Source organism: Pongo pygmaeus, chromosome 13 (genome assembly GCF_028885625.2).
Source record: "Pongo pygmaeus isolate AG05252 chromosome 13, NHGRI_mPonPyg2-v2.0_pri, whole genome shotgun sequence".
Classification (NCBI taxonomy): Eukaryota; Metazoa; Chordata; class Mammalia; order Primates; family Hominidae; genus Pongo; species Pongo pygmaeus.
Window position 1 is genome coordinate 96,075,695 of NC_072386.2, and position 26,319 is coordinate 96,102,013.

The 26,319-nt window shown below is 41.0% G+C and overlaps 1 protein-coding gene and 1 pseudogene across 2 annotated transcripts in view; one reads left to right on the forward strand and one right to left on the reverse strand.

The window, feature by feature from the left end:
* Positions 1-845: 845 nt before the first annotated feature.
* TMEM38B (transmembrane protein 38B) overlaps positions 846-26,319 on the forward strand; it is a 90,578-nt gene continuing 65,104 nt past the window's right edge. Inside the window, exons 1-2 of one of the 2 annotated variants that reach the window (XM_054500387.1) lie at positions 846-1,114; positions 11,555-11,711. In XM_054500387.1, coding sequence (XP_054356362.1) covers positions 1,003-1,114; positions 11,555-11,711 — 269 coding nt within the window. In that variant the 5' untranslated portion in view covers positions 846-1,002. Of the gene's footprint in view, positions 1,115-9,666; positions 9,689-11,554; positions 11,712-26,319 lie in introns of those variants that run through there. The other variant, XM_063649784.1, reaches the window with a different exon arrangement.
* LOC129044408 (serine/arginine-rich splicing factor 10-like) lies at positions 22,306-24,874 on the reverse strand (annotated as a pseudogene).

A 26,319-nucleotide genomic window follows, 5' to 3' on the forward strand; every position in this document is an offset into this window, starting at 1 on the left:
GCTTCTACCCATGTTTCCCACAATTGGTCTCAATTTCTGCTGCCACAGCCTCCACTATCTTTTGCTTGGACTAGTGAATACCCTCCGATTTTCCGTTGTCAGTCGCTTCTCATCAATCTATTCTTAATCTTGTTGCTTGGTTGCACCTCTACTCCCTCACCTTCCACCAAACAACCCAGTTAGCGTAGTGATTAGGAGAAGAGATTCTGGCTCTGAACTTAACATAGTGATTGATCAAGAATTTAACCTCTGGAGCCAAACTGCCTGGCTTTGTCTGCCATTCGAGGACTTTTCCCAACCTCATTTCTCACTTTGTAGTCAACCCAAAACACCTCCCTCCGTCTCCCACCTAGCTTTTGTTTCTCACTTAACTTTTAAAGTCCAGCTCACATGTCACTTTACTCACTTCCCAGAATTGTAATCTTCGTTTCGGAACTGCTCTTGCAGGTCAGCTATGCGTCTCAGTACCTGCTTTTGTACCATTATGTGCGTTTTTTCTCTTTTTATAAAAAAATCTCTTTCAGGGAACGCATAGTTCTTGAGGGCAGGATATTACTGTTTTATTTTTATATCTCCAGTAAGTCACAGTGTGACTTGCACTGTGGTTGCTCGATAAATGTTAGGTGAATGACATCAATTTACAGAAATAAATCCAACTCTGAGCGTCTCCCCTTGAGGACCGTGTTTTGTTCATCTGCACGCTCTCCAGGTCCCGCACTGCGCCCAGGACCAAGAAGACGCTGGACCCTTATTAGGAGAACCGAGGCAAGAGCCGGCTGGAGCCGCCGGGAACCCGCTTGCCCCGCCCACCCGCCTAGCGCCGGTGAGCCTGCGGCTCCCGCGAAGCGCGGCCCCGCCCCCTCGGCGCCAGGGCGCACGCGCAGAGCTGGAGCCGGCGCGGAGGAGGGGGCGGCCGCGGCTGTCCAGTCTCCTACCCCTCACCGCGCGCGCGCGGGGACCCAGTAGCCGCGGCTGCTTCGGTTGCCGCGGTCGGTGGTCGTTATGGATTCTCCATGGGACGAGTTGGCTCTGGCCTTCTCCCGCACGTCGATGTTTCCTTTTTTTGACATCGCGCACTATCTGGTGTCAGTGATGGCGGTGAAACGTCAGCCGGGTGAGTGCGGGGTGCCGCGGGCCGGACCCCTCAGAGTGCCCCTGACGGCGAGGACCGTCTAAGTCGGGTGGGTCGGGTGGGCGGCTGAGTGGCCGCTAGCTCAGACAGTTCGATGGTAGAGTTGGAGGGGCGCCAAGGGCCGGTTGGTCTGACTTACTGAGTGCAGATGGGGAAACAGAGCGGGGGAGGAAGGAGGCTCTAGTACTCCTCAAAGGAGGCGTGACCTGGGGTCCGCGACGCCCTAGCCTGGGCGAGCAGGGCCGACCTTGCCAACTGCCCGCATCAGTCCCAGGACTGACAGAAGCTGCCGCAGCGTTTCGGAACCACAGATATCCGCACCAGCCCAGGGCTTGCGCGGCCTCCTGGCGGTACCGCCACTCGCTCGCACAGTGTTTGAAAGTCACGTGAGGAGACAGCAGGTTTCTGACTCAGTCTCTTGGAGTAATAGATGGTTGCGGACTACTCTCCAGTTATGAAAGTTGTAGAAGCACTGAAACAAAAAGCCTCCTGTAGCCAGACCAGGATACCCCTTCACGCAGTGTCCTAACACCCTGCCTAGCTTGTGAGAAGCGAGTGCGTTCCCCTTTTCACAGTCACGATGGACACTGTACAAGCAAGAGTTAACCTGGCGTAGTTTCACTATCTGCAGAATGGGGATATAGTCTTGAAACAGCATTTTGAGTTCCTTTAGCAGTGCGATCAAGGGACAGTAGTTGTATTTTACTGGATTTTACACCAGGGTGCGTTTGCTCTAATACTGCTTTACTTTTGTAGTTATTCTACTGTCCTTTTAGTTGTATGGACCTCTTCTTTCTTTGAGGTCAGGCATTTCTTTGCGTGCTTTCTTTGTGTTCTTGCTGTCTTTCATCTGCCTTGCCCTACAGATAGTTGATGAGTGAGGTCTGGAGGATGATGCTGTATCTTTCTTATGGACTACTTACTGGTTTTAAAAAATCCTGAGACCTCAGAAATATTTTTCATTTATGTTGAAGTTTGTAGCTCAGTTTAAATCGTTGGTACAAATTTTGACCTGGATGAGGATGGTATTACTGCATTAAAGTAGAACACATTATCTGCATAAGATATTATTTCCTTGATTTGAAAAAAGTAAGTTTTGTTGCTACTACATGTTCAGAATTTGATTAAAAAAAATTTTTTTTTGTATAGGCTGAATCAGATGTTTACACTGTGGTCCAGGGACCCATGGGATTCTCTGACACTGCCATTAAAATTACTTTCATAATAATATGCAGATGTTATCTTTTTCACTCTCATTTTTTCAAAAGTGTACAGTGGAGTTTTCCAGAGGCTACCTGAATTGTGATACTGCAACAGAAGGAAGTAGATATGAGAATCTAACAGTTTTCTATTTGAAGCCAGACATTTGTTAAAATGTACAACAGTGTGATTCTTCTCACTAAATGTTTTTTGTTTTGGAAAAGTTATTTTTCATCAAGAATACATTATCATTATTATTATTATTATTTTTGAGACGGAGTCTCTCTGTCGCCCAGGCTGAAGTGCAGTGGCGCGATCTCGGCTCAATGCTGCAACCTGTGCTTCCCAGGTTCAAGCGATTCTCCTGCCTCAGCCTCCCGAGTAGCTGGGATTACAGGCGCCTGCCACCACGTTCGGCTAATTTTTGTATTTTTAGTGGTTAAGACGGGGTTTCGCCATGTTGGCCAGGCTTGAAGAATACATTATTTATGTTAACATTTAATACATTTACTTTTTAAAAAATGAAAACATGAAGAACAATTGTTGCATAGTGGACAGGTCTATGCAGTCCTATCCCCAAAGGCTGAGGAAGCTGAAAGGCTGAGGAATCCAGTTTCTTAGAAAGAAACCTTTCAAAGGGACTTAAGAACAGAAGCCATGTCTTGGGTGGCCCCAAGGAGATGGTGGATCACCCCGTTACCCGACTCCCAACCCCCAACCAGAGATGTGTAGGACAGTTGCTTAAGAGCAGGATTTATGGTGAGTGAAATAGCGTCAAGGTTGTTTGACCTAAGGGCAAGATTGGTAAGTGTATACTTTTACACAAGGAACAGTAGATAAAATATAAATCTTAGAGGCAATCCCAGAACTGGGGTTAATCATAAGTCAACATGGCGGATGTTGGAGTTGCTTTAGCCTCCACAACTATTTAAAATTTTCTCAGTTATAATTTCTAAGATGCTAAGTATTGATACTTGTAGCCAACATAAACAAAACCTTTTGGCGTTGTCAAGAAATTTAAGTCCGATTTTTTAAAATGTGTAATTTACATAGAGTCTGTTCACCATTTTTAATAAAAAGTTCTGTGTTTTTGGACAGACACATACAGTCATTCAACCACCATCACAATCAAGATACTGAACAGTTTCCTCACCCACCCCAAATTCCTTCCTGCACTTTTGTGTAAGCTGTCCCCTATCCTTGGCAAGCATTAATCTGTTTACTAATTTTTAGGGATGTAGAGGGCTCCTGAGATTCCAAAATTTGAGAACCACGTGATTATTGAATACTAATATAGTATCATACAGTACCAGTACTTGTAAAGAGGTAAAAATGATAGAATTCAGACACAAGAGTGAACAGTGTACCTGTTTAGCCTTTTACCCGAAGTGTGTTAGACTGCCCATTTCCTTTGACAGTTCTATTATTGGTCTTCAATATCTTGCCATTCTGATGATCAGAAAACAATTTTTCATTTACATTTGTCATGGTACTTATGAGTTTGTGCCTCTTATTTGTCATTTGTATTTCATGTAAATTGCTTAATTTTTTTTTTGTCCATTTTCTTATTGGGCTGTAGGTTGTTGTCTTCTATTGACTGTCTTTGTGGATCATGGATATTCATTCTATTTATGTCTGTAGTCCTTTTTTCCCATAACTCTTGCTATCTTTTAACTTTGTTTATATTGTCTTTTATGGCAGAAGTTTAAAAAATTTCATAATATTTTTACTTTTTCATAAAAAATCTATTAATTTTTTTCTCCTATGTCACTATTGGGATTTGTGTATTTTAAGAAGGGGGTTTCTCAGGTCTAAGGTTATAAAAATACTCGTCCTTGATCTTTTTTAAAAAAATTCTATAGTTCTATAAAAGTATAGGTTTGTAATCTATCTGCAGTGTTTTTTGTTGTATAGATGTTCCTTTGCAAGTCTGTTCATGGCTGGATAGAACAGTTGGAACTCAATGATCTCAGCAGAGTATGCTCTATGCTCATTGAACTGGTTCTGCTCTAGACCTTTTACTAAGATCATCCCACACATGCATAGACCTCTGGAATGTCCTTAGTTCTTGTTTGTTTTCTTTAGCCTCCCATTTTTTTTTTTCTGTGAGCTACTGAAATCCTTCCAATGAATTCTTTATGGCTTAAGTTTGTTGGTTTTTGCTGCTTGTAGCCAAGAACCCGGGTTCCATTTCTTTTTCTAGCCTCTTTATATTAAAGAGTGTTTTGTTGAATACTAATGATAGTGAGTGACTTTGTCTTACTCCTGATATTCCTGAATTTAATGAGAATGCTTTTAAAGTTTTCTCAAGAGTGATGTTTGCTATAGGTTTTTATGAGGGACACTTTAAGGAAGTTTTACTTTATTCCCAACTTTCTAGGATATCCCTATATCTTTACACCATCCTGGTGGAGAAGGTGACATATTTTATCAAGTGCTATTTTTTTTTTTTCGAAATCTATTGAGATCATATTGGGTTTCTCATTTAAAAATGTAATGTAGTGAATTACATTATTACATTTTTAAAAAAATGATGAATCATCCTTATATTCTTGGACTAAACTACTTGATACATTATTTTAATTCATTAGGGATTTTGATTTGGCAGTACTTCATGTAAAATTTTTGCATTTATGTTTATAATAGAAATGAGCCTATTAGGTTATTTTATTGTGTGACCCTCAGTTTGGGCCCAAGGTTATGCTGTTTTTGTAAAATAGATTGGGAAGCTTTCCATTTTTTAAGCTTGGAATGGTTTATTTAATAGGCATTGCTTGTTCTTTGATATTTGGTAGACTTCAACTATGTAGTTTTATGTTTCTTGGTATATTTTAATGGGTAAATCTTATTTTTTTTCCAATCCAGACTTAAGTCATTTTGGTAATTTATGTCTCTCTCAGGAATCATCTATTTCTTTTAGACTTGGAAGTCTATTGGAGTAAATGTTTACATTATATTGTAGAAAATTTCTCTGGATTCTTCCGTAGTTAATTCTTAAATGTTATCGATTTCACTTGAATCTTCTGGATCTTAATCACTTTATGTCCTATGGTAATTTTTTTACACCCCATATATGTCTTTTTTTCTTCTAACTCATTTTGAATAAGATACATTTGTTCAGGCTCTGTCAGTAGATGGAGTGAGTAGCTTGTATTACTCTCTATTTATGTGGTCAGCATTCCTTTTTCATAGTCAGAACTGAAGCTAATATGTGTGTACTCCTCCTACTCCAACACCATTTCTTTTAGATTTTTACTTAGAATATGTATGCATTACTTAATTGGCAACTTTTTCCTATCCCCCCAGTGATTGATTCTCTAGAACTCCCACCTACAGTAGACTATAATTCTCATATATACTACTGCCAGAGTTCTTCATATATTTACCCTCTCAGACGTGTTACTCCTTGAGACTTTATTTTGGTATGCACTCTACCACTAACAATACCTCACTCCCTACTTTCCCACCATTTATATCGGATCTTTTGTACTGTCTGCCTAGATCTTAAAAAATGCCACCAGAGGCAAAATGATAAAGGGGATTAACTCTTTTCTGCCTAAGGTGTGAAGGACTGCATTCCATTTTTGTTTGGTTCAGGTTTTTGGCTTTAAAATCCCAGGAAAGATAATACTCCTCCAGCCTTCTATGTAACTTTTGATTCATAAACAAAGACATAAAAGACATCAGGTAGTACAACAAGTGGGATTAATTTTTTTCTTTGTTTACCTCCATTTGTCTCATGAACAAACATGTGAATCCTCCTGAACCCTTGCGTGTGATTGGCTATAGTTTTCAGTTTGGGCTGATAGTGTAAGTTTTTTTTGTTTGTTTGTTTTTCTTTTCTCCGTCTCCTGGGCATTTTATTAGGAAGTTGGAATATGCTGTTTTGGTGGTTGCCAGTGAGAAGCCATTTTAACAGGAAGTTTACATCATTTCTTTTAATCTATCTTATCTTACATTTTAAATGTCTCTGAAGTCTTCATTAAAATAAACACATTTCTTCAATCCTACATTCACATCAAACCACCATTTTGTATAAGACTTCCTGACTACAGTAATTTCTATTACACACAAAATGTATTGTTTTACTCTAAATTCTGCCATGACTATTCTGCTAACCTCTCTCGAGTCATACATAATTAATTTTAGCAAATATTCATTGAAACTCTGTATTGGGCATTATATTAGATGTTTAGGATACCGCAATGAAAGATGCTGTTATAGCCCTAAAGAGACTTATTGGTGCTTTTTCTTTATTTTTGATAGTGTCCCATAAGGTTGCACTACCTTTTCTACACAATAATAGTAGCCATCATTGATTTTAGATACTGGGAGAACATTTCAGTATGTTAATTCTATTCCTCACACTTTCCTGTAAGGTAGGTATTATTTAACTCATTTTATAGATGAGGAATAGTTTTAAGGGATAAAATAACCTCCCTTAAGTCACATGGTTTAGTATACTATGGAGCTAGTTCTTGACTCCAGATCTGGTTAATTCCAAAATTTCTTACTATTCTGTGCCTTATCTTTGCATGCCCATTTACTGTTCCTGGTTTCAATAATTAGCAATTTCTCAATAAGGTGTCACTTGACATGGTTATTTTCTCCAATGATTTCTGTCGTTTCTATGATTTAAATCCTGGAATAAAGTTTGTCATTGTTCCTTTCCTGTAATTTGTGGGAGATGAAAGTTTGTAAGTCTAGAATTTATCTGTTCTGGGCATCCTGGAAAGGTGGCAGCAGTGGTGGCAGCTGAGTTTTGCAATGTCTTTATGAATCCCTGTGTAAAAACAGGGAAAAGTGCAAAAGTCATAAATGTACAGCTCAGTGGATTTTCAAACACACCCATATGCAGATAAAAATAGAACATTTATGACACTCCCCAAAGCCCCTTTGTTACATGATTTAAAGAGCCAGAGGCCGTGTGCACGGGTTCATGCCTGTAATCCCAGCACTTTGGGAGACTGAGGCAGGTGGATTACTTGAGTCCAGGAGTTTGAGACCAGCCTGGCCAACATGGTGAAACCCTGCCTCTACTAAAAATACAAAAATTAGCCAGGCGTGGTGGCACGTGCCTGTAATCCCAGCTACTCAGGAGGCTGAGGCACAAGAATTGCTTGAACCTGGGAGGTGGAGGTTTGCAGTGAGCTGAGATTGTGCCGCTGCACTCCAGCCTGGGTGACAGAACTAGATCCTATTAAAAAAAAAAAAAAAAAAAAAAATCCAGGTTTTAGTCCGGGATGTTTCAGAAATGACAGTTCATAATTTACTTCTGTGAGTTTAAAGAATTTTGCTTAAATTTATTTAATATTTTTTAAGTGAAAGAAAAGTTAGAATATTTGGGTGACCTGTCACAAAATATTAGTCAGGGAGTATGTTGTGGTAGAAAGAGCTCATAAAGTCAGGAGACCTGCATCTAGTTCAGAGTGTATCAATAATGGGCTAGGTAGCTTGGGATAAGAACTTAAATTCAGTATTTTATTTGTGTAATGAATGAGCTGTCTAGAACACCACCTGAGCAGTGTTTCCTCCACAGGGGTTTCAGTGTGGGCTCTAAAGAGCTCCTCCACCAAGTTTGTAAATTTTAATAATTTCAGCCTATTGTTCCCCCAGAGTAGTAGCTGCTTTCTGGAACTGAACTCTGTGATAACATAGTATTTACTTTTTGCCTTTTCAATAACCTAGTTAACAATTTTATACCTACTGAGTTCTATTTAAATAATGGTATTTTCTATCTCCTGACTAGACAGAAACCCAGGAGTAGGGTTTGAACTTCCTACTTTCTGGTTCGCATATATCTTATTAAGATAACTGAAGTACTTGCTACTTGCCACTCTTCAGACCCGGTCAGTGTAATGTCATCAGTGCAGCAGATCAGTGTGATGTGTGATCTCTCAATGTGATCAAAATCTCTGGACTATTTTAGAGAGCAAGAGTGTTAACATAGACCTGGAGCAAGACTGTAATGGTTGAACAAAGCACAAAGTGCTTCTGAGATTTTTTGCAAATTAATAGGAAGAAAAAAGCATTTGCTTCCAAGTTATAAGAATTGTGTTGATTTGACCCCGTAAAAATACTACATCTTAAATACTAGCTGCAATTAGAGTCACGACCTTTCTGTGTTTATAATTCATAGCCATTCTCCAAGATCCATCTGTCTTATATTTCGATCAAACAGGTAAGTTAGTGGAATGTGATAGCTATCACCACCTTTTTGTCTTTGGTTGTGGCACCAATTTCTGTGGTATTGTTTTTGGTTACTTTGTTGGTGAGGAGAGGAATATCTAGGGGCTTCTATGTGATCCATTATACCATATTGCTCCTTATGCCACAAATCAGAGAATCTGTATGGGCATTGAGTCAGTTGCCAAGTATGTCTGTTCTAATTACTCATTAAGGAACTGGGGAATAACTACAAGGTGAGTGTGTGGATCTACCTGGCCCACTATGATTCAGACTTGATCTAAGCCTGGTTGCACTGGCTCACGCCTGTAATCCCAGCACTTTGGGGGGCTGAGGCGGGAGGATCACTTGAGGCCAGAAGTTTGAGACCAGCCTGGCCAACATAGTGAGACCCCATCTCTGAAAAAATTTAAAAAAATTTAAAAACTAAAAAAATCCCCCAAACTTGATCTAAAACTCCTTGAATTGTGTCATAGATAATCTGTAAGCCTCTGTTGCCTACATGATTATTTTAAAATAATTTTGATGAAAAAGCGTACTTGAGGCATATAGGATATGTGTTCATTTTTCTCTCTTTTTAAAAAGAAGATAAATCTATAAAGGGGAAAGACTAAAGCAAAAGTAAACTAATATGTAATTTAAAAATATGTAATATGTAGAGTTGAAGCTTTAAGAAGGCTAGAACATTCCCAGGCTTCTTTCTAGAAGTTATGTCAGCCACTAGCAAGTTGAATGTCAACTGTTTTGAAAATAGCTACAGTGCAAGTAGTTCTTAAAAACAGGGACACACTCTGGAACTAAAATAGACTGAGTACAAGAAAATAAAGAAGTCATGTATGCAGTGCATTAACAAAATATCTTTCTAACTTTTGTTAAAACTGTAAGTTCATAAAACTATTAAGCGTAGTCTAATGATTCATTTTGCCAGAATTTGGGATTATTTTGTAGATGTGATTTTAAGTATATTTATGGAAGTACAGTGTGACTTTATTTCTCTTTGTAGCTTTCATTTCATGATGAAGTTGTTTATTTATTTATTTATTTTTGATACAGGGTCTCACTCTGTTGTCTAGGCTGAGTGCATTGGCACTATCATGGCTCACTGCAGCCTGGAACTCCTGGGCTTAAGTGATTTTTCCACTTTAGCCTCCTGAGTAGCTGAGACTACAGGTGTGTACTATCAAGCCTGGCTAATTTTTTATATTTTGTGGAGACGGGGGTCTTGCTATGTTGCTCAAGCTGGTCTTGACCTCCTGGACTCAAGCAGTCCTCCCAGCTTGGCCTCCCAAACCAAAATGTTGTGATTGCAGGTGTGAGCCACCATGCCTGGCTGAAAGTATTTTGATATTAAAGTTCATATGTGATTATTTGCATTTTAAACATCTTATATTTGGAATTAGATTTAGGTCTCAATGTGACAAATGTTGCTAAGAATTTTGGGGAAAATAATTCTATTGATAGCATATTTCAAACATCTTAAGGTAGGACAGAGAAATTTCTTTTTTCTCTTCTAAATGCCAGTACATTAAAATAAAATAATTTGAGTTGGAAGTCAGGTGTGGTGGCTCATGCCTGTAATCCCAGCACTTTGAGGGGCTGAGGCGGGTGAATCTCTTGAGGCCAGGAGTTCCAGACCAGCCTGGCCAACATGGCGGAACCCTATCTCTACTAAAAATACAAAAATTAGCCTGGTGTGGTGGCACGTGCCTGTAATCCCAGCTACTGAAATAGTCTTCTATTTCAGTTCAAGACTTGCTTGAACTCAGGATGCTGAGGTTGCAGTGAGCCGAGATCACTCCACTGCACTCCAGCCTTGGCAACAGAGTGAGACCCTGTCTCAAAATAAATAAATAAGTAATTAAGTAAACAAATAAATAAATATAGTTTGAGTTAGAGACATTGTTCATATCTAGAATGTTTTATTGGCCTTTTTTTGGGTGTTTTTTGACTTTGACATTTAAAAAATATAAGCCAGTTGTTGTTGTTGTTTGTTTTTTGTTTTTGTTTTCTCAGAGTAGCCCTCAGTTTGGGTTTGTCTGATTCGATTAGTTCAGGTTGTATATTTTTGTAAATACCACAGAAGTGGCTGGGCTCGGTGGCTCATGCCTGTAATTCCAGCACTTTGGGAGGCCGAGGTGGGTGGATCACGAGCTCAGGAGTTTGAGACCAGCCTGGCCAACATAGTGAAACCCCGTCTCTACTAAAAATACAAAAATTAGCTGGGCGTGGTGGCAGGCGCCTGTAGTCCCAGCTACTTGGGAGGCTGAGGCAGGAGAATTGCTTGAACCCAGGAGGTGGAGGTTGTGATGAGCCAAGATCGCATCACTGCACTCCAGCCTGGGAAACAGAGCGAGACTCTGTCTCAAAGAAAAAAAAAAAAGAGATACCACAGAAGTGATGATGTGTTCTCAGTGTATCATATCAGAAGTCACTTGATGTTATTTACAGTGATGTCTGCAAGGTTTCCCCCACTCTCAAGTTATTATTTTCCTCTACAATTAATAAGTAATTAGTTAAGACTCGTGTTGAGGTAGTATAAATATCTATTCCTAAGAAACCTTTCACCTTTAGGTTTATTTTGTTACTCTGTTTCTCACATGTCTTGTTGAAAGCTTAGTTTATTTATTTCAGCTTCTTTATTTTCCAATATACTTAAGATTGTAAATTTTTCTTAATAAATCACTTTGACATATTGTCTGGGAGTACTTACTGTAGGGTTTGGGATGGAAGGAGACATTAAGTGAGAATATTGTTTATAATAATCCATTACTAGGAAACTGGCAATGACAGCCTAAACAGAACAGAGTATTTTAAAGGTGCCAAAGTGCCAAAAATCACCCATTAACAAAATGTTTCCAGTCTTGCTTTAAAGAATAAAAGATATGGTTTTTAATGATTTTGACTGGCACACCTATGAATAATAGTTGTTGAAAATTATGAATTTAAGAAGTTTATTTGTTTAGTGCAACTTGTACTTTGGGGCTTGTTTAATAAATGTATAATGATCACAGACCGTATTTTACTTTACCATTTCAGGAGCAGCTGCATTGGCATGGAAGAATCCTATTTCAAGCTGGTTTACTGCTATGCTCCACTGTTTTGGTGGAGGAATTTTATCCTGTCTACTGCTTGCAGAGCCTCCATTGAAGTTTCTTGCAAACCACACTAACATATTACTGGCATCTTCAATCTGGTAAGCTGCCATTATGGTGACCTATGGGACATTTAAACAATTGTGTTGTAAATTCTTAGTAAAATGAATTTTTTTTTCTTTGAACAATATTTTATGTGCTTGAAAAGTTAATGCATCTGCAAGGAAGGAACCCAAATAATGCTAAAGGGTTTTTTTTTTTTGAGACGGAGTCTCGCTGTGTTGCCCAGGCTGAAGTGCAATGGCATGATCTTGGCTCACTGCAACCTCCACCTCCTGGGTTCAAGTGATTCTTCTGCCTCAACCTCTGGAGTAGCTGGGATTACAGCACCCACCCTCATGCATGGCTAATTTTTGTATTTTTTTTTGTTTGTTTGTTTTTTTTTTGTTGTTTTTTTTTTGTTGTTTTTGTTTTTTTTTCTTTTATTGTAATTATTATTATTATTATTATTATTATACTTTAGGTTTTATGGTACATGTGCCCAATGTGCAGTAAGTTACATATGTATACATGTGCCATGCTGGTGCACTGCACCCACCAACTCGTCATCTAGCATTAGGTATATCTCCCAATGTTATCCCTCCCCCCTCCCCCCAACCCACAACAGTCCCTGAAGTGTGATGTTCCCCTTCCTGTGTCCATGTGTTCTCATTGTTCAATTCCCACCTATGAGTGAGAATATGCAGTGTTTGGTTTTTTGTTCTTGCGATAGTTTACTGAGAATGATGATTTCCAATTTCATCCATGTCCCTACAAAGGACATGAACTCATCATTTCTTATGGCTGCATAGTATTCCATGGTGTAGATGTGCCACATTTTCTTAATCCAGTCTATCATTGTTGGACATTTGGGTTGGTTCCAAGTCTTTGCTATTGTGAATAATGCGGCAATAAACATACGTGTGCATGTGTCTTTATAGCAGCATGATTTATAGTCCTTTGGGTATATACCCAGTAATGGGATGGCTGGGTCGAATGGAATTTCTAGTTCTAGATCCCTGAGGAATCGCCACACTGACTTCCACAAGGGTTGAACTAGTTTACAGTCCCACCAACAGTGTAAAAGTGTTCCTATTTCTCCACATCCTCTCCAGCACCTGTTGTTTCCTGACTTTTTAATGATCGCCATTCTAACTGGTGTGAGATGGTATCTCATTGTGGTTTTGATTTGCATTTCTCTGATGGCCAGTGATGGTGAGCATTTTTTCATGTGTCTTTTGGCTGCATAAATGTCTTCTTTTGAGAAGTGTCTGTTCATGTCCTTCGCCCACTTTTTGATGGGGTTGTTTGTTTTTTTCTTGTAAATTTGTTGGAGTTCATTGTAGATTCTGGATATTAGCCCTTTGTCAGATGAGTAGGTTGCGAAAATTTTCTCCCATTTTGTAGGTTGCCTGTTCACTCTGATGGTAGTTTCCTTTGCTGTGCAGAAGCTCTTGAGTTTAATTAGATCCCATTTGTCAATTTTGGCTTTTGTTGCCATTGCTTTTGGTGTTTTAGACATGAAGTCCTTGCCCATGCCTATGTCCTGAATGGTATTGCCTAGGTTTTCTTCTAGGGTTTTTATGGTTTTAGGTCTAACATTTAAGTCTTTAATCCATCTTGAATTGATTTTTGTATAAGGTGTAAGGAAGGGATCCAGTTTCAGCTTTCTACATATGGCTAGCCAGTTTTCCCAGCACCATTTATTAAATAGGGAATCCTTTCCCCATTTCTTGTTTTTCTCAGGTTTGTCAAAGATCAGATGGTTGTAGATATGTGGCATTATTTCTGACGGCTCTGTTCTGTTCCATTGATCTATATCTCTGTTTTGGTACCAGTACCATGCTGTTTTGGTTACTGTAGCCTTGTAGTATAGTTTGAAGTCAGGTAGCGTGATGCCTCCAGCTTTGTTCTTTTGGCTTAGGATTGACTTGGCGATGCGGGCTCTTTTTTGGTTCCATATGAACTTTAAAGTAGTTTTTTCCAATTCTGTGAAGAAAGTCATTGGTAGCTTGATGGGGATGGCATTGAATCTGTAAATTACCTTGGGAAGGATGGCCATTTTCATGATATTGATTCTTCCTACCCATGAGCATGGAATGTTCTTCCATTTGTTTGTATCCTCTTTTATTTCCTTGAGCAGTGGTTTGTAGTTCTCCTTGAAGAGGTCTTTCACATCCCTTGTAAGTTGGATTCCTAGGTATTTTATTCTCTTTGAAGCAATTGTGAATGGGAGTTCACTCATGATTTGGCTCTCTGTTTGTCTGTTATTGATGTATAAGAATGCTTGTGATTTTTGCACATTGATTTTGTATCCTGAGACTTTGCTGAAGTTGCTTATCAGCTTAAGGAGATTTTGGGCTGAGACAATGGGGTTTTCTAGATATACTATCATGTCATCTGCAAACAGGGACAATTTGACTTCCTCTTTTCCTAATTGAATACCCTTGATTTCCTTCTCCTGCCTAATTGCCCTGGCCAGAACTTCCAACACTATGTTGAATAGAAGTGGCGAGAGAGGGCATCCCTGTCTTGTGCCAGTTTTCAAAGGGAATGCTTTCAGTTTTTGCCCATTCAGTATGATATTGGCTGTGGGTTTGTCATAAATAGCTCTTATTATTTTGAGATACGTCCCATCAATTCCTAATTTATTGAGAGTTTTTAGCATGAAGGGTTGTTGAATTTTGTCAAAGGCCTTTTCTGCATCTATTGAGATAATCATGTGGTTTTTGTCTTTGGTTCTGTTTATATGCTGGATTACATTTATTGATTTGCGTATATTGAACCAGCCTTGCATCCCAGGGATGAAGCCCACTTGATCATGGTGGATAAGCTTTTTGATGTGCTGCTGGATTCTGTTTGCCAGTATTTTATTGAGGATTTTTGCATCAATGTTCATCAAGGATATTGGTCTAAAATTCTCTTTTTTTGTTGTGTCTCTGCCAGGCTTTGGTATCAGGATGATGCTGGCCTCATAAAATGAGTTAGGGAGGATTCCCTCTTTTTCTATTGATTGGAATAGTTTCAGAAGGAATGGTACCAGCTCCTCCTTGTACCTCTGGTAGAATTCGGCTGTGAACCCATCTGGTCCTGGACTTTTTTTGGTTGGTAAGCTATTGATTATTGCCATAATTTCAGCTCCTGTTATTGGTCTATTCAGAGATTGAACTTCTTCTTGGTTTAGTCTTGGGAGGGTGTATGTGTTGAGGAATTTATCCATTTCTTCTAGATTTTCTAGTTTATTTGCATAGAGGTGTTTGTAATATTCTCTGATGGTAGTTTGTATTTCTGTGGGATCGGTGGTGATATCCCCTTTATCATTTTTTATTGCATCTATTTGATTCTTCTCTCTTTTTTTCTTTATTAATCTTGCTAGCGGTCTATCAATTTTGTTGATCCTTTCAAAAAACCAGCTCCTGGATTCATTTATTTTTTGAAGGGTTTTTTGTGTCTCTATTTCCTTCAGTTCTGCTCTGATTTTAGTTAGTTCTTGCCTTCTGCTAGCTTTTGAATGTGTTTGCTCTTGCTTTTCTAGTTCTTTTAATTGTGATGTTAGGGTGTCAATTTTGGATCTTTCCTGCTTTCTCTTGTGGGCATTTAGTGCTATAAATTTCCCTCTACACACTGCTTTGAATGCATCCCAGAGATTCTGGTATGTTGTGTCTTGGTTCTCGTTGGTTTCAAAGAACATCTTTATTTCTGCTTTCATTTCGTTATGTACCCAGTAGTCATTCAGGAGCAGGTTGTTCAGTTTCCACGTAGTTGAGCGGTTTTGAGTGAGATTCTTAATCCTGAGTTCTAGCTTGATTGCACTGTGATCTGAGAGACAGTTTGTTACAATTTCTGTTCTTTTACATTTATTGAGGAGAGCTTTACTTCCAAGGATATGGTCAATTTTGGAATAGGTGTGGTGTGGTGCTGAAAAAAATGTATATTCTGTTGATTTGGGGTGGAGAGTTCTGTAGATGTCTATTAGGTCTGCTTGGTGCAGAGCTGAGTTCAATTCCTGGGTATCCTTGTTGACTTTCTGTCTCGTTGATCTGTCTAATGTTGACAGTGGGGTGTTAAAGTCTCCCATTATTAATGTGTGGGAGTCTAAGTCTCTTTGTAGGTCACTCAGGACTTGCTTTATGAATCTGGGTGCTCCTGTATTGGGTGCATATATATTTAGGATAGTTAGCTCTTCTTGTTGAATTAATCCCTTTACCATTATGTAATGGCCTTCTTTGTCTCTTTTGATCTTTGTTGGTTTAAAGTCTGTTTTATCAGAGACTAGGATTGCAACCCCTGCCTTTTTTTGTTTTCCATTTGCTTGGTAGATCTTCCTCCATCCTTTTATTTTGAGCCTATGTGTGTCTCTGCACGTGAGATGGGTTTCCTGAATACAGCACACTGATGGGTCTTGAGTCTTTATCCAATTTGCCAGTCTGTGTCTTTTAATTGGACCATTTAGTCCATTTACATTTAAAGTTAATATTGTTATGTGTGAATTTGATCCTGTCATTATGATGTTAGCTCGATGTTTTGCTCGTTAGTTGATGCAGTCTCTTCCTAGTCTCAATGGTCTTTACATTTCGGTATGATTTTGCAGTGGCTGGTACCGGTTGTGCCTTTCCATGTTTAGCGCTTCCTTCAAGAGCTCTTTTAGGGCAGGCCTGGTGGTGACAAAATCTCTCAGCATTTGCTTGTCTGTAAAGTATTTTATTTCTCCTTCACTTATGAAGCTTAGTTTGGCAGGATATGAAATTCTGGGTTGAAAATTCTTTTCTTTAAGAATGTTGAATATTGGCCCCCACTCTCTTCTGGCTTGTAGGGTTTCTGCCGAGAGATCCGCTGTTAGTCTGATGGGCTTCCCTTTGATGGTAACCCGTCCTTTCTCTCTGGCTGCCCTTAACATTTTTTCCTTCATTTCAACTTTGGTGAATCTGACAATTATGTGTCTTGGAGTTGCTCTTCTCGAAGAGTATCTTTGTGGCGTTCTCTGTATTTCCTGAATCTGAATGTTGGCCTGCCTTGCTAGATTGGGGAAGTTCTCCTGGATAATATCCTGCAGAGTGTTTTCCAACTTGTTTCCATTCTCCCCATCACTTTCAGGTACACCAATCAGACGTAGATTTGGTCTTTTCACATAGTCCCACATTTCTTGGAGGCTTTGCTCGTTTCTTTTTATTCTTTTTTCTCTAAACTTCCCCTCTCGCTTCATTTCATTCATTTCATCTTCCAGGGCTGATACCCTTTCTTCCATTTGATCGCATTGGCTCCTGAGGCTTCTGCATTCTTCACGTAGTTCTCGAGCCTTGGTTTTCAGCTCCGTCAGCTCCTTTAAGCACTTCTCTGTATTGGTTATTCTAGTTATACATTCTTCTAAATTTTTTTCAAAGTTTTCAACTTCTTTGCTTTTGGATTGAATATCCTCCCGTAGCTCGGAGTAATTTGATCGTCTGAAGCCTTCTTCTCTCAGCTCGTCAAAGTCATTCTCCGTCCAGCTTTGTTCCGTTGCTGGTGAGGAACTGCGTTCCTTTGGAGGAGGAGAGGTACTCTGGTTTTTAGAGTTTCCAGTTTTTCTGCTCTGTTTTTTCCCCATCTTTGTGGTTTTATCTACTTTTGGTCTTTGATGATGGTGATGTACAGATGGGTTTTTGGTGTGGATGTCCTTTCTGTTAGTTTTCCTTCTAACAGACAGAACCCTCAGCTGCAGGTCTGTTGGAGTACCTGGCCGGCCGTGTGAGGTGTCAGTCTGCCCCTGCTGGGGGGTGCCTCCCAGTTAGGCTGCTCGGGGGTCAGGGGTCAGGGACCCACTTGAGGAGGCAGTCAGCCCGTTCTCAGATCTCCAGCTGCGTGCTGGGAGAACCACTGCTCTCCTCACAGCTGTCAGACAGGGACATTTAAGTCTGCAGAGGTTACTGCTGTCTTTTTGTTTGTCTGTGCCCTGCCCCCAGAGGTGGAGCCTACAGAGGCAGGCGGGCCTCCTTGAGCTGTGGTGGGCTCCACCCAGTTCAAGCTTCCAGGCTGCTTTGTTTACCTAAGCGAGCCTGGGCAATGGCGGGCGCCCCTCCCCCAGCCTCGCTGCCGACTTGCTGTTTGATCTCAGACTGCTGTGCTAGCAATCAGCGAGACTCCGTGGGCGTAGGACCCTCTGAGCCAGGTGCGGGCTATGATCTCCTGGGGCACCGTTTCCTAAGCCCGTCGGAAAAGCACAGTATTCGGGTGGGAGTGGCCTGATTTTCCAGGTGCTGTCTGTCACCTCTGGAAGGGGAACTCCCTGACCCCTTGCGCTTCCCGAGTGAGGCAATGCCTCGCCCCTGCTTTGGCTGGCGCACGGTGCGCTCACCCACTGACCTGCGCCCACTGTCTGGCACTCCCTAGTGAGATGAACATGGTACCTCAGATGGAAATGCAGAAATCACCCGTCTTCTGCGTCGCTCGCGCTGGGAGCTGTAGACCGGAGCTGTTCCTATTCGGCCATCTTGGCTCCTCCCCCTAATTTTTGTATTTTTGTAGAGATGGGGTTTCACCATGTTGGCCAGGCTGGTCTTGAACTCCTGACCTGAGGTGATCTGCCTGCCTCGGCCTCCCAAAGTGCTGAGATTACAGGTGTGAGCTACCGCACCCAACCATGCCAAAGGCTTTAAGTGTAAAGTATATCTCTTTCTTTTTTGTCTTCCCTTATCTTCTCCCAGAAACAATTATTGTCTGCCATTGTCTTATGTACCTTTTTTGTTGTTGTTGTTGAGACATAGTCTTGCTATGTGCAAGACTGCAAGTGCAGTGGTGCGCTCTTGGCTTGTTGCGGGACGCAGAGGATTAGAGAGACCACTATGGGTGAATACAGGAGGATATTTATTGTGAGGTACACACTGGCTCAGTGGATTTACCTCCAAAAAGCTGGGCCTTGAATAAAGACAGAGTGAGGTTTTTATAAGCGGGCTTATAAGAGCAAAACAAAGGTAGTTAATCATATAGTGCATAACTTGTGGCCTTGCATAGCTGGTGGCCTTTTAGCTGTGTCAAAAGAAAAATAAGAACTGGCTAAATACAGGCATTTGTAAAACACAGTTATGCTTAAGAGGCAAGGGAAAGGAGTAACAATAAAGGAATTTGTCTTTCTCTCTCTTTTTTTATTTTCCTTAACCTTGCTCTGGAGGGGGCGGGGGTGTCTGGAGCCCATTCCTCTGGCCTTGGCTTTTTGGACAGCGTTATCTTATAACTGTTCTTGAAGTGAGCTGCTAAGCAGAGGAAAACTTTTTTTTTTTTCTTTTTAACCCTTATTACAGGCTCACTGCAACCTCCACCTCCTGGGTTCCAGCGATTCTCCTGCCTCAGCCTCCCAAGTGGCTGAGATTACAGGCACGCGCCACCACGTCTGGCTAATTTTTTCTATATTTAGTAGAGACGGGGTTTCACGATGTTGGCCAGGCTGTTCTCAAACTTCTGACGTCAAGTGATCTGCCCGTCTCAGCCTCCCAAAGTGCTGAGATTACAGGCATGAGCCACCATGCCCAGCCTGTCTTATGTATCTTTAATAGAAGCATTTCCAATATGAAAGGGCATTAAGTATTTGGCCCTAGAGTTTATCTTGTGAACCTAACTGATACACGCAGATATACAACATGATAAAATCATGTATGTGACCAACTGAAACTAACCAAAAAGTCCAAATAATTATGGCTCATATTTAATTATTCTTCTCATACTCTGTTGATTTTATGAGATCTTTAAATTTTATAATTTTGAAGTGAAGAAAAAAATGTTACCCGGAATTGCTTTGAATTCTTGCAAATCCAAATTCGTTATCCTTAAGAGGATTGATCCATCAAGTTTAAAAAAATCTGTAATACAAATTATAGTGTTTTTTTATATATAAAGCAGAAACTGTTTTCTATTAAGAACCATATCATTAAATATATAACAGGAACACTTACAGTTCATTTTTATTGTGACAATTTTAAAATGAATATGTAACCAGTTCTAAAAGGGATATTACAAATAATAGTAGCAATGGGAAAAAGTAATCCTGGGAACCTATGGCAGTGTTGAGTTGTCACCATATGTCAGTTAAGTTCTTTATATTCATTGTCATATTTAATCACAGGAGTACTATAAGGTAGCTATTATTATTTCCATTTGACAAATGATAAAATTGAGGCATAGGGAAATGCTGCTATAACTTTCTTGTCTAGTAAGTGGTTGAGCTAGAATCAAAACAAAAAGTTTTTCACTTTAGAGTCTTCACACTTTGTAGCCACTATCTCTCACAGATTTGTTTAACCATCTCTTAAAGTGTAGTCTTCCAGTTGCTATGTGTTTTAAAAAACTTTCCCAAAGACTCTTATTTCTATAACAATATTTTTAAAAGTTATTAGCATTTTGGAAGAATTTTTTGATGTGTATAGATGCTGAGACCATACAAAAAGGAAGATATCCAGAATTTGATACTTTCTGTTATTTCTACTTCTGTTCCTATAATACTAACCTCCTGGATGATTGCAGGAGCTTCCTAAGTGGTCTTGCTGCTTCTTTGATTATCCCTTTGAGTCTATTCTTTATTCTTCATGGAGCAGACAAAATTATTACAGTTGGCCTTCTATACCCATGGGTTTTGCATGCTTGAATTCAACCAGCTGCAGATCAAAAATATTTGGAAAAAAATCCAATAAAAAATAACAATGCAACAATAAAAATAATGCAAATAACAAAATAATGTGTAACAACTATTTATATAGTATTTCCACTGTATTAGGTATTATAAATAATCTAGAGATGATTTAAAGTATAGTGGAGGATGTGTGTAGGTTATGTACAAATACTCTGCTATTTTATATAGGGACTCTCACATTCACAGATTTTGAAGGAGAATCCTGAAACCAGTCCCCTCCAGATACTGAGGGACAACTTAAGTTAGAACATGTCACTCATGTGCTCAGTAACTTCTTATCTTATGAAGAACAATATCCCAAACTTTTACCATGGCCTGTAAAACCCTGCAAAATATTCGCTTTCACTTTCTTTTATGTAACGTCTTACAACTCTATTCTTGCTCAATTTGCTCTAGTCACATGAGCTTTGCTATTTCTTGAACGTTCCAACGTAAGGTATTCTTCTACCTCAATGCGTTTGTACTTGCTTTCTTCTCTTTGTAATCTTTTTTTCTTCAGAAGTCTCATATTTTGTTTTATCAGAGAGGCCTTCCCTGACTAAAGTAGCACCTCCTCTCCCATGACTATCACATCATCCTTCTTTATTTTTCTTCTTAGAGTTATTGCTATCCAACATGTTATCTGTTGATTTTTTTTTTATGTTGCTCTAACTGTACTGGAATAATAGCCCATCAGATAGTGAGCCATCATGCCTGGCCCCTGGCTAATGTTTAAAATTTTTGTATTTGTTGAGATGAGGTCTCACTATGTTTCCCACATTGGCTGTTTTTTTTTTTTAATATAAAAGTTATTTATTCACTATACATAGAACATGTCCCCTATAAAATGTACGTGTAAATCACTAAAAAGTAAAATTTGGTGAACATTTTCTCAATTACAGAACATACTACATCAGTTGGGATAATAGCTGTCTACCTTAAAATAATCTAATTATAGCACCCAGTCTCCTTTATATCTAATGCAAAGTTAAATACTTATTTTGGGGGTTATTTCCTAGTATGTGTTTGGTGAGGCTGAATAAACAATTTAATATAACTCCAGTATATTACAGTCACTGTGCAATAAATCAGTTTATTACAGATTAAAACAAATCATTTTTTAATTATTTGTAATAATGGGATCAAACAAACACTGGATACTTTTAAATGGCATATAACCACACAATTACTTATCTTTGGTAGTATATTGGGTTCTATAATTATATTAAGATATGAATGGTATAAAATATTGTTACGAATAATACACCTCAAACAAAACAATTAGGCCATACTGTAATCATTCACTAGATTGTACTCAGTAGACATTTACTGAATAAGGTAATTATCTATTTTTCTCCTCAATTAACCAGTACAATGTTTTGCCCACAGTGTCAGCGCTCAATAAATATTTGCTGAACGTACTGACTAGGATAGAGGTGAGAAGAGATGGGCCCTCTTAGCTGGATGTTGAATATAATTGGAATTTACCTGGGAAGGAGAGTAGTTAAGGAAGATGTAAACTGCATGTGGTGTACAAGTAAATAAACGCAGATGCCAACAAAGCAAATGATTAAGCAGAAAACACTGACACCAAAATAAACAAAGGCAAGATTTGCCACTAATGGCGAAAATGGAACTTTTATATTGGACCATACCTTTTCCCACCTAAATCAGTTTGAGGCAGACCAACAGAGGCACTGTAAGAGACTACGGCTGTCTTCCTTGATATTCAGACATCCTAGTTTCCAATAATTTATTATGGATCTGTTAACCATGAATCAGTATACACTTATTCATATTTAGGGATTAGTTTCCGCAAGTACAAAGTTGAATTTCCTTTTATTTGTCCTAAAATGCTTACTTTCAAATTGAGGGGACTTCAATTATTCCATGTAGTTTCCGATAACATTCTTTTATCTTTTCAGACCAGAGTCAAAATATTTGTACAGTATTCATACTGCAGCACCTTCCACACACCCCTTGGTCGCTTGAACTGCCCTTCTTTGGTTCTTTTTCCACTTTCAGATCTTTCTTGAAGTCTAGTAAGCAGAACTGTACTGGATATTCCAGCTACAGTTTGGTCTGTCATTGTCGGAATGGCTTCTGCTACTCCTTGGTCTTCCAGCCAGTCTATTTCTAGGATTATATGATCTTCTATAGTTGTTATGAAAAGACTGACTTCTTGATCTCCTTCTTTCATAACTTCGGCTTCTAGGATGTCTGTATCTGTCATAATCATCATAGCGTGAAGAACTGTACATATTCCTCCCTTCCTTGGCTTTCGTCTGATTTGGTGTCTTCCGATCCCCCTTGGCAAACTGTATTTCAATCTGCCCTCCACAAATCCACTTTCTGTCCAAATTATATAAAGTGTCTTCAGCATCATGAACACCCTCAAATTGAACATAAGCAAATCCCCTCTTGGACGGTAAGTGTGGAAATCAAGTGGAACATACACATCAACTATAGGATCATAACGACCAAGTTCACACCGTAAATCTTCAGACCTGGTGTCGTTGGCTGTGTTCCTGACAAACAGAGATGTGTTGGGGGGACAGCACGTAGTGGGACATGAAGGCTGCGTGTCTCCACTGGGTGCACTAACGGGCCCAGCAAACCATCCATGGCTCTGGCTGCCAAGCCTCAGACACACACAGCCAGAGGGCTCCGCTATGGCAACCGCCTCTTTTCCTGAGACTTCACTCCCGCCTCCACTGCCCCGCTCCTACCTCTGCGCAAAGCTGGGACCACAGTGATTCTTTCCCGCAAGATCACCAGGCAGCTGGTGATTTTTTTAAATGCAAAATTTCAAGTAATAGTGAATTAGGTACAAAAAGTATTTATAAAATTATGCAAAATAGAATTGTGATATAATGAAGTTATAGATCCATCATTTAGATTAGGAAAAAAAATTGTCACTTAAATAAATCTTTGTATTAAAAAGTGAAAATAGCTGGGCGCGGTAGCTCAGGCCTGTAATCCCAGCACTTTGGGAGGCCGAGGTGGGCGGATCACCTGAGGTCAGGAGTTCGAAACCAGCCTGGCCAACATGGTGAGACCCTGTCTCTACTAAAATTACAAAAATTAGCTGAGCGTGGTGGCCTGTGCCTGTAGTCCCAGCTACTTGGCAGGCTGAGGCAGGAGAACAGCTTGAACCTGGGAGATGGGGGTTGCAGTGAACCGAGATCGTGCCACTGCACTCCGGCCTGAGTAACAGACCTAGACTCTGTCTCAAAAAAAAAAAAAAAGAAAAAATAAAAGAAAAGAAAAAAGAAAATACAGAAAACCACAAAGCCAAACATAAGACCTAATGAATTATTATAGGGTACATCCTTGTAACCACTACCCAAATCAAGAAATACAACTTTGCGCCTGGGACAGTTGCTCACGCCTGTAATCCCAGCACTTTGGGAGGCTGAGGCATCGCTTGAGCCCAGGAGTTTGAGATCAGCCTGAACAACATGGTAAAACCTGGTCTCTACCAAAAATTAGCTGAGTGTAGTGACGCATGCCTGTAGTCCCAGCTATTTGGAAGGCTGAAGTGGGAGAATCACCTGAACCCTGGAAGTCGAGGCTGCAGTGAGCTGTGATTGCACCACTGCACTCCAGCCTGCACGTAGGAGTGAGACCCTGTCTCCAAAAAAAAAAAAAAAAAAAAAAGAAAAGAAAAGAAATACAACTTTGTCACTTACCTGCTTATCTTAGAAGTCCTTTCTGTGTGTCCCATTCCAATCATAACTCCCTTCTCTCTCTTTTTTTTGGAGATGGAGTCTTGCTCTGTCGCCCAGGTTGGAGTGGAGTGGCTCTCGGCTCACTGCAATCTCTGCCTCCCCTCCTGGGTTCAAGCAGTTCTTCTGCCTCAGCCTCCTGAGTAGCTGGGACTAAAGGTGCATGACACTATGTCCAGCTAATTTTTGTATTTTTAGTACAGCTGGGGTTTCACCATGTTGACCAGGCTGGTCTCGAATTCCTGAGCTCAAGTGACCTGCCTGCATCGGCCTCCCAAGGTGCTGGGATTACAGGCGTGAGCCACTGTGCCCGACCGACTTCCCACTTTAAATAACCATTATGATAACATACCAGTATCCTGACTTTTATGGTAATCACTTTTTTGAATATTTTAATAATTTTATCACTCAATGCTTATCCTTAGATACTATAGTTTAGTCATGCCTATTCAAAAATTTCATTTGTTTCTTAAGCTTTTTAAAAAAATAGTTACCCCTTCATTTCTTTCTTTTCCTTAAACTTTATCTGTTGAAAACCAGAGCCAGTCAATTTGCATTTTTCCATAGTCCACAGTTTGCTGATTGCATAATCATGGTATAGATCATTATATTCTTCTGTTCTTTGTGTTTCCTCACAGTTGGAAGATTGATGCAGAATCCAAATCAGATTTAGGCTAGATCCCTTTACCAAGACTTCTAAGAGGTCATGTTTTGTGACATTAGCACCCTTTTACATTTAGTGCCTATTAATTAGGAATTGCAAAATGAAGATAGTCTAGTTTTATCTTTTCTTCTTATTTATTAGTTGTAATATTACTATAAATGATGACAGCCGCAGGCCATCTGGTGTGGCTGCTGCCATCATGTCAGCTGCTTCAGGGAGGGCACAGGGAGAAGGCGGACAGCCCCACACCCCCCACAGCCCACCAGCCACCCTTGGGGCCTCCACGATGCGGCTGGGCCAGGCTGGTTACTGCACTGGCCGAGGGGGAGCTTCAGGTCGCCCCTGAGCTTTGGAGCCACAAAGGGAGCTTGCACGGCAATGTTGCCCCTGTCCCGGAAGCCAGCCCAGGCCCAGTGAGGACCTGGAGCCCCCACCCTAGGCTGTGAGGGGACTTGGCCCAGTGCCATGCACCACGTTGCTGAGGGAGCTGGGGACATGTGGGAGCCCTGCGCCTTCCAAGTTGGTGTGGCTGGAGCTCCCCAGGTGCAACTGCAGCTGCCCAAGTCATGGCTGCAACCCTGGCACCCCTCTGCTCTTGGGAGCCAGGAGTAGGCAGTAGAGGGCAGGGCTGCAGCCTTCAAGTAGTGGCTGCAATCCCTGACCTGCCGCTCCACGGAGCAGGCGGGATCCCCGCTCCAAACCCCTCTCCGACAGTTGCAGCTCCCCAAACCGGGGCTGCAGACCCAGGCATACCTGCACTCTTGTGGGGTCTGGGAAGGGCCCCCTTGCTGTTGCAGGCTTGGAGGTGCCTGCTCCTGCTGCCTGGCCTCTCCCCAATCTTGGAGTAAGGTGGGGGCCGGGTTGGGGCTGAGCCTAGGTGCTGTCACAGCCTGGCTGGGTGTGCCCTTGCTTGGGGCAGTGCTGACGTGCCAGCCCCCTGCCACCTTGGCCCCCTCTGGACTTTGGGTGCTGAAGAATGCGGGAGGGGAAACTGAGGGGTGGCTGAGGGTGGCCAGGCACTGGCCTGCAGGTGCCCCTTGGTGCCAACAGCCTGGACACGATGGATGACGCGGGAGGCAGACAGGCTCCTTGGTGGAAGGGGGCGGGTCCCCAATGAAGCCCCACCTTCAGGCTCGGGCGGGTCTGAAGCCTGGAGCTGGGCTGCCAGTCCTGACACCAGAGGCGGAACTCATAGTGCCTTTTCCTGGGCCCACCCATGGTTTCCTGTGGCTGCTCATGGACAAATCAGCATGCATTTCTCTCCTCTGAGGCCCGTAAAAGCTCTGGGCTCAGCCAGGGCAGGGCAGAGTAGGAAGAGTTGACTGTATGGCCAGTTGCAGAGAGGACCTACCCTCTTTGGGGCCACCTCTGCTGAGAGCTGTAGACATGGGGATGACCAGCTGCAGGGAGGAGCTGTCCTCTCTCCTGAGAGCTGAGCACAGAGGAGTTACCCTCTCTGCAGGGCCTCCTCTCTGCTGAGAGCTGCAGATGTGGGGATGACCAGCTGCAGATGTGGGGATGACCAGCTGCAGAGAGGAGCTACCCTCTCTGTTGAGAGCCGAGCACTTGTTGGGATGACCTGCCTACAAACCGCAAAGAGGAGCCTCCTCCCTTCTGAGAGCTGCAGAGACAATGGGAGGACC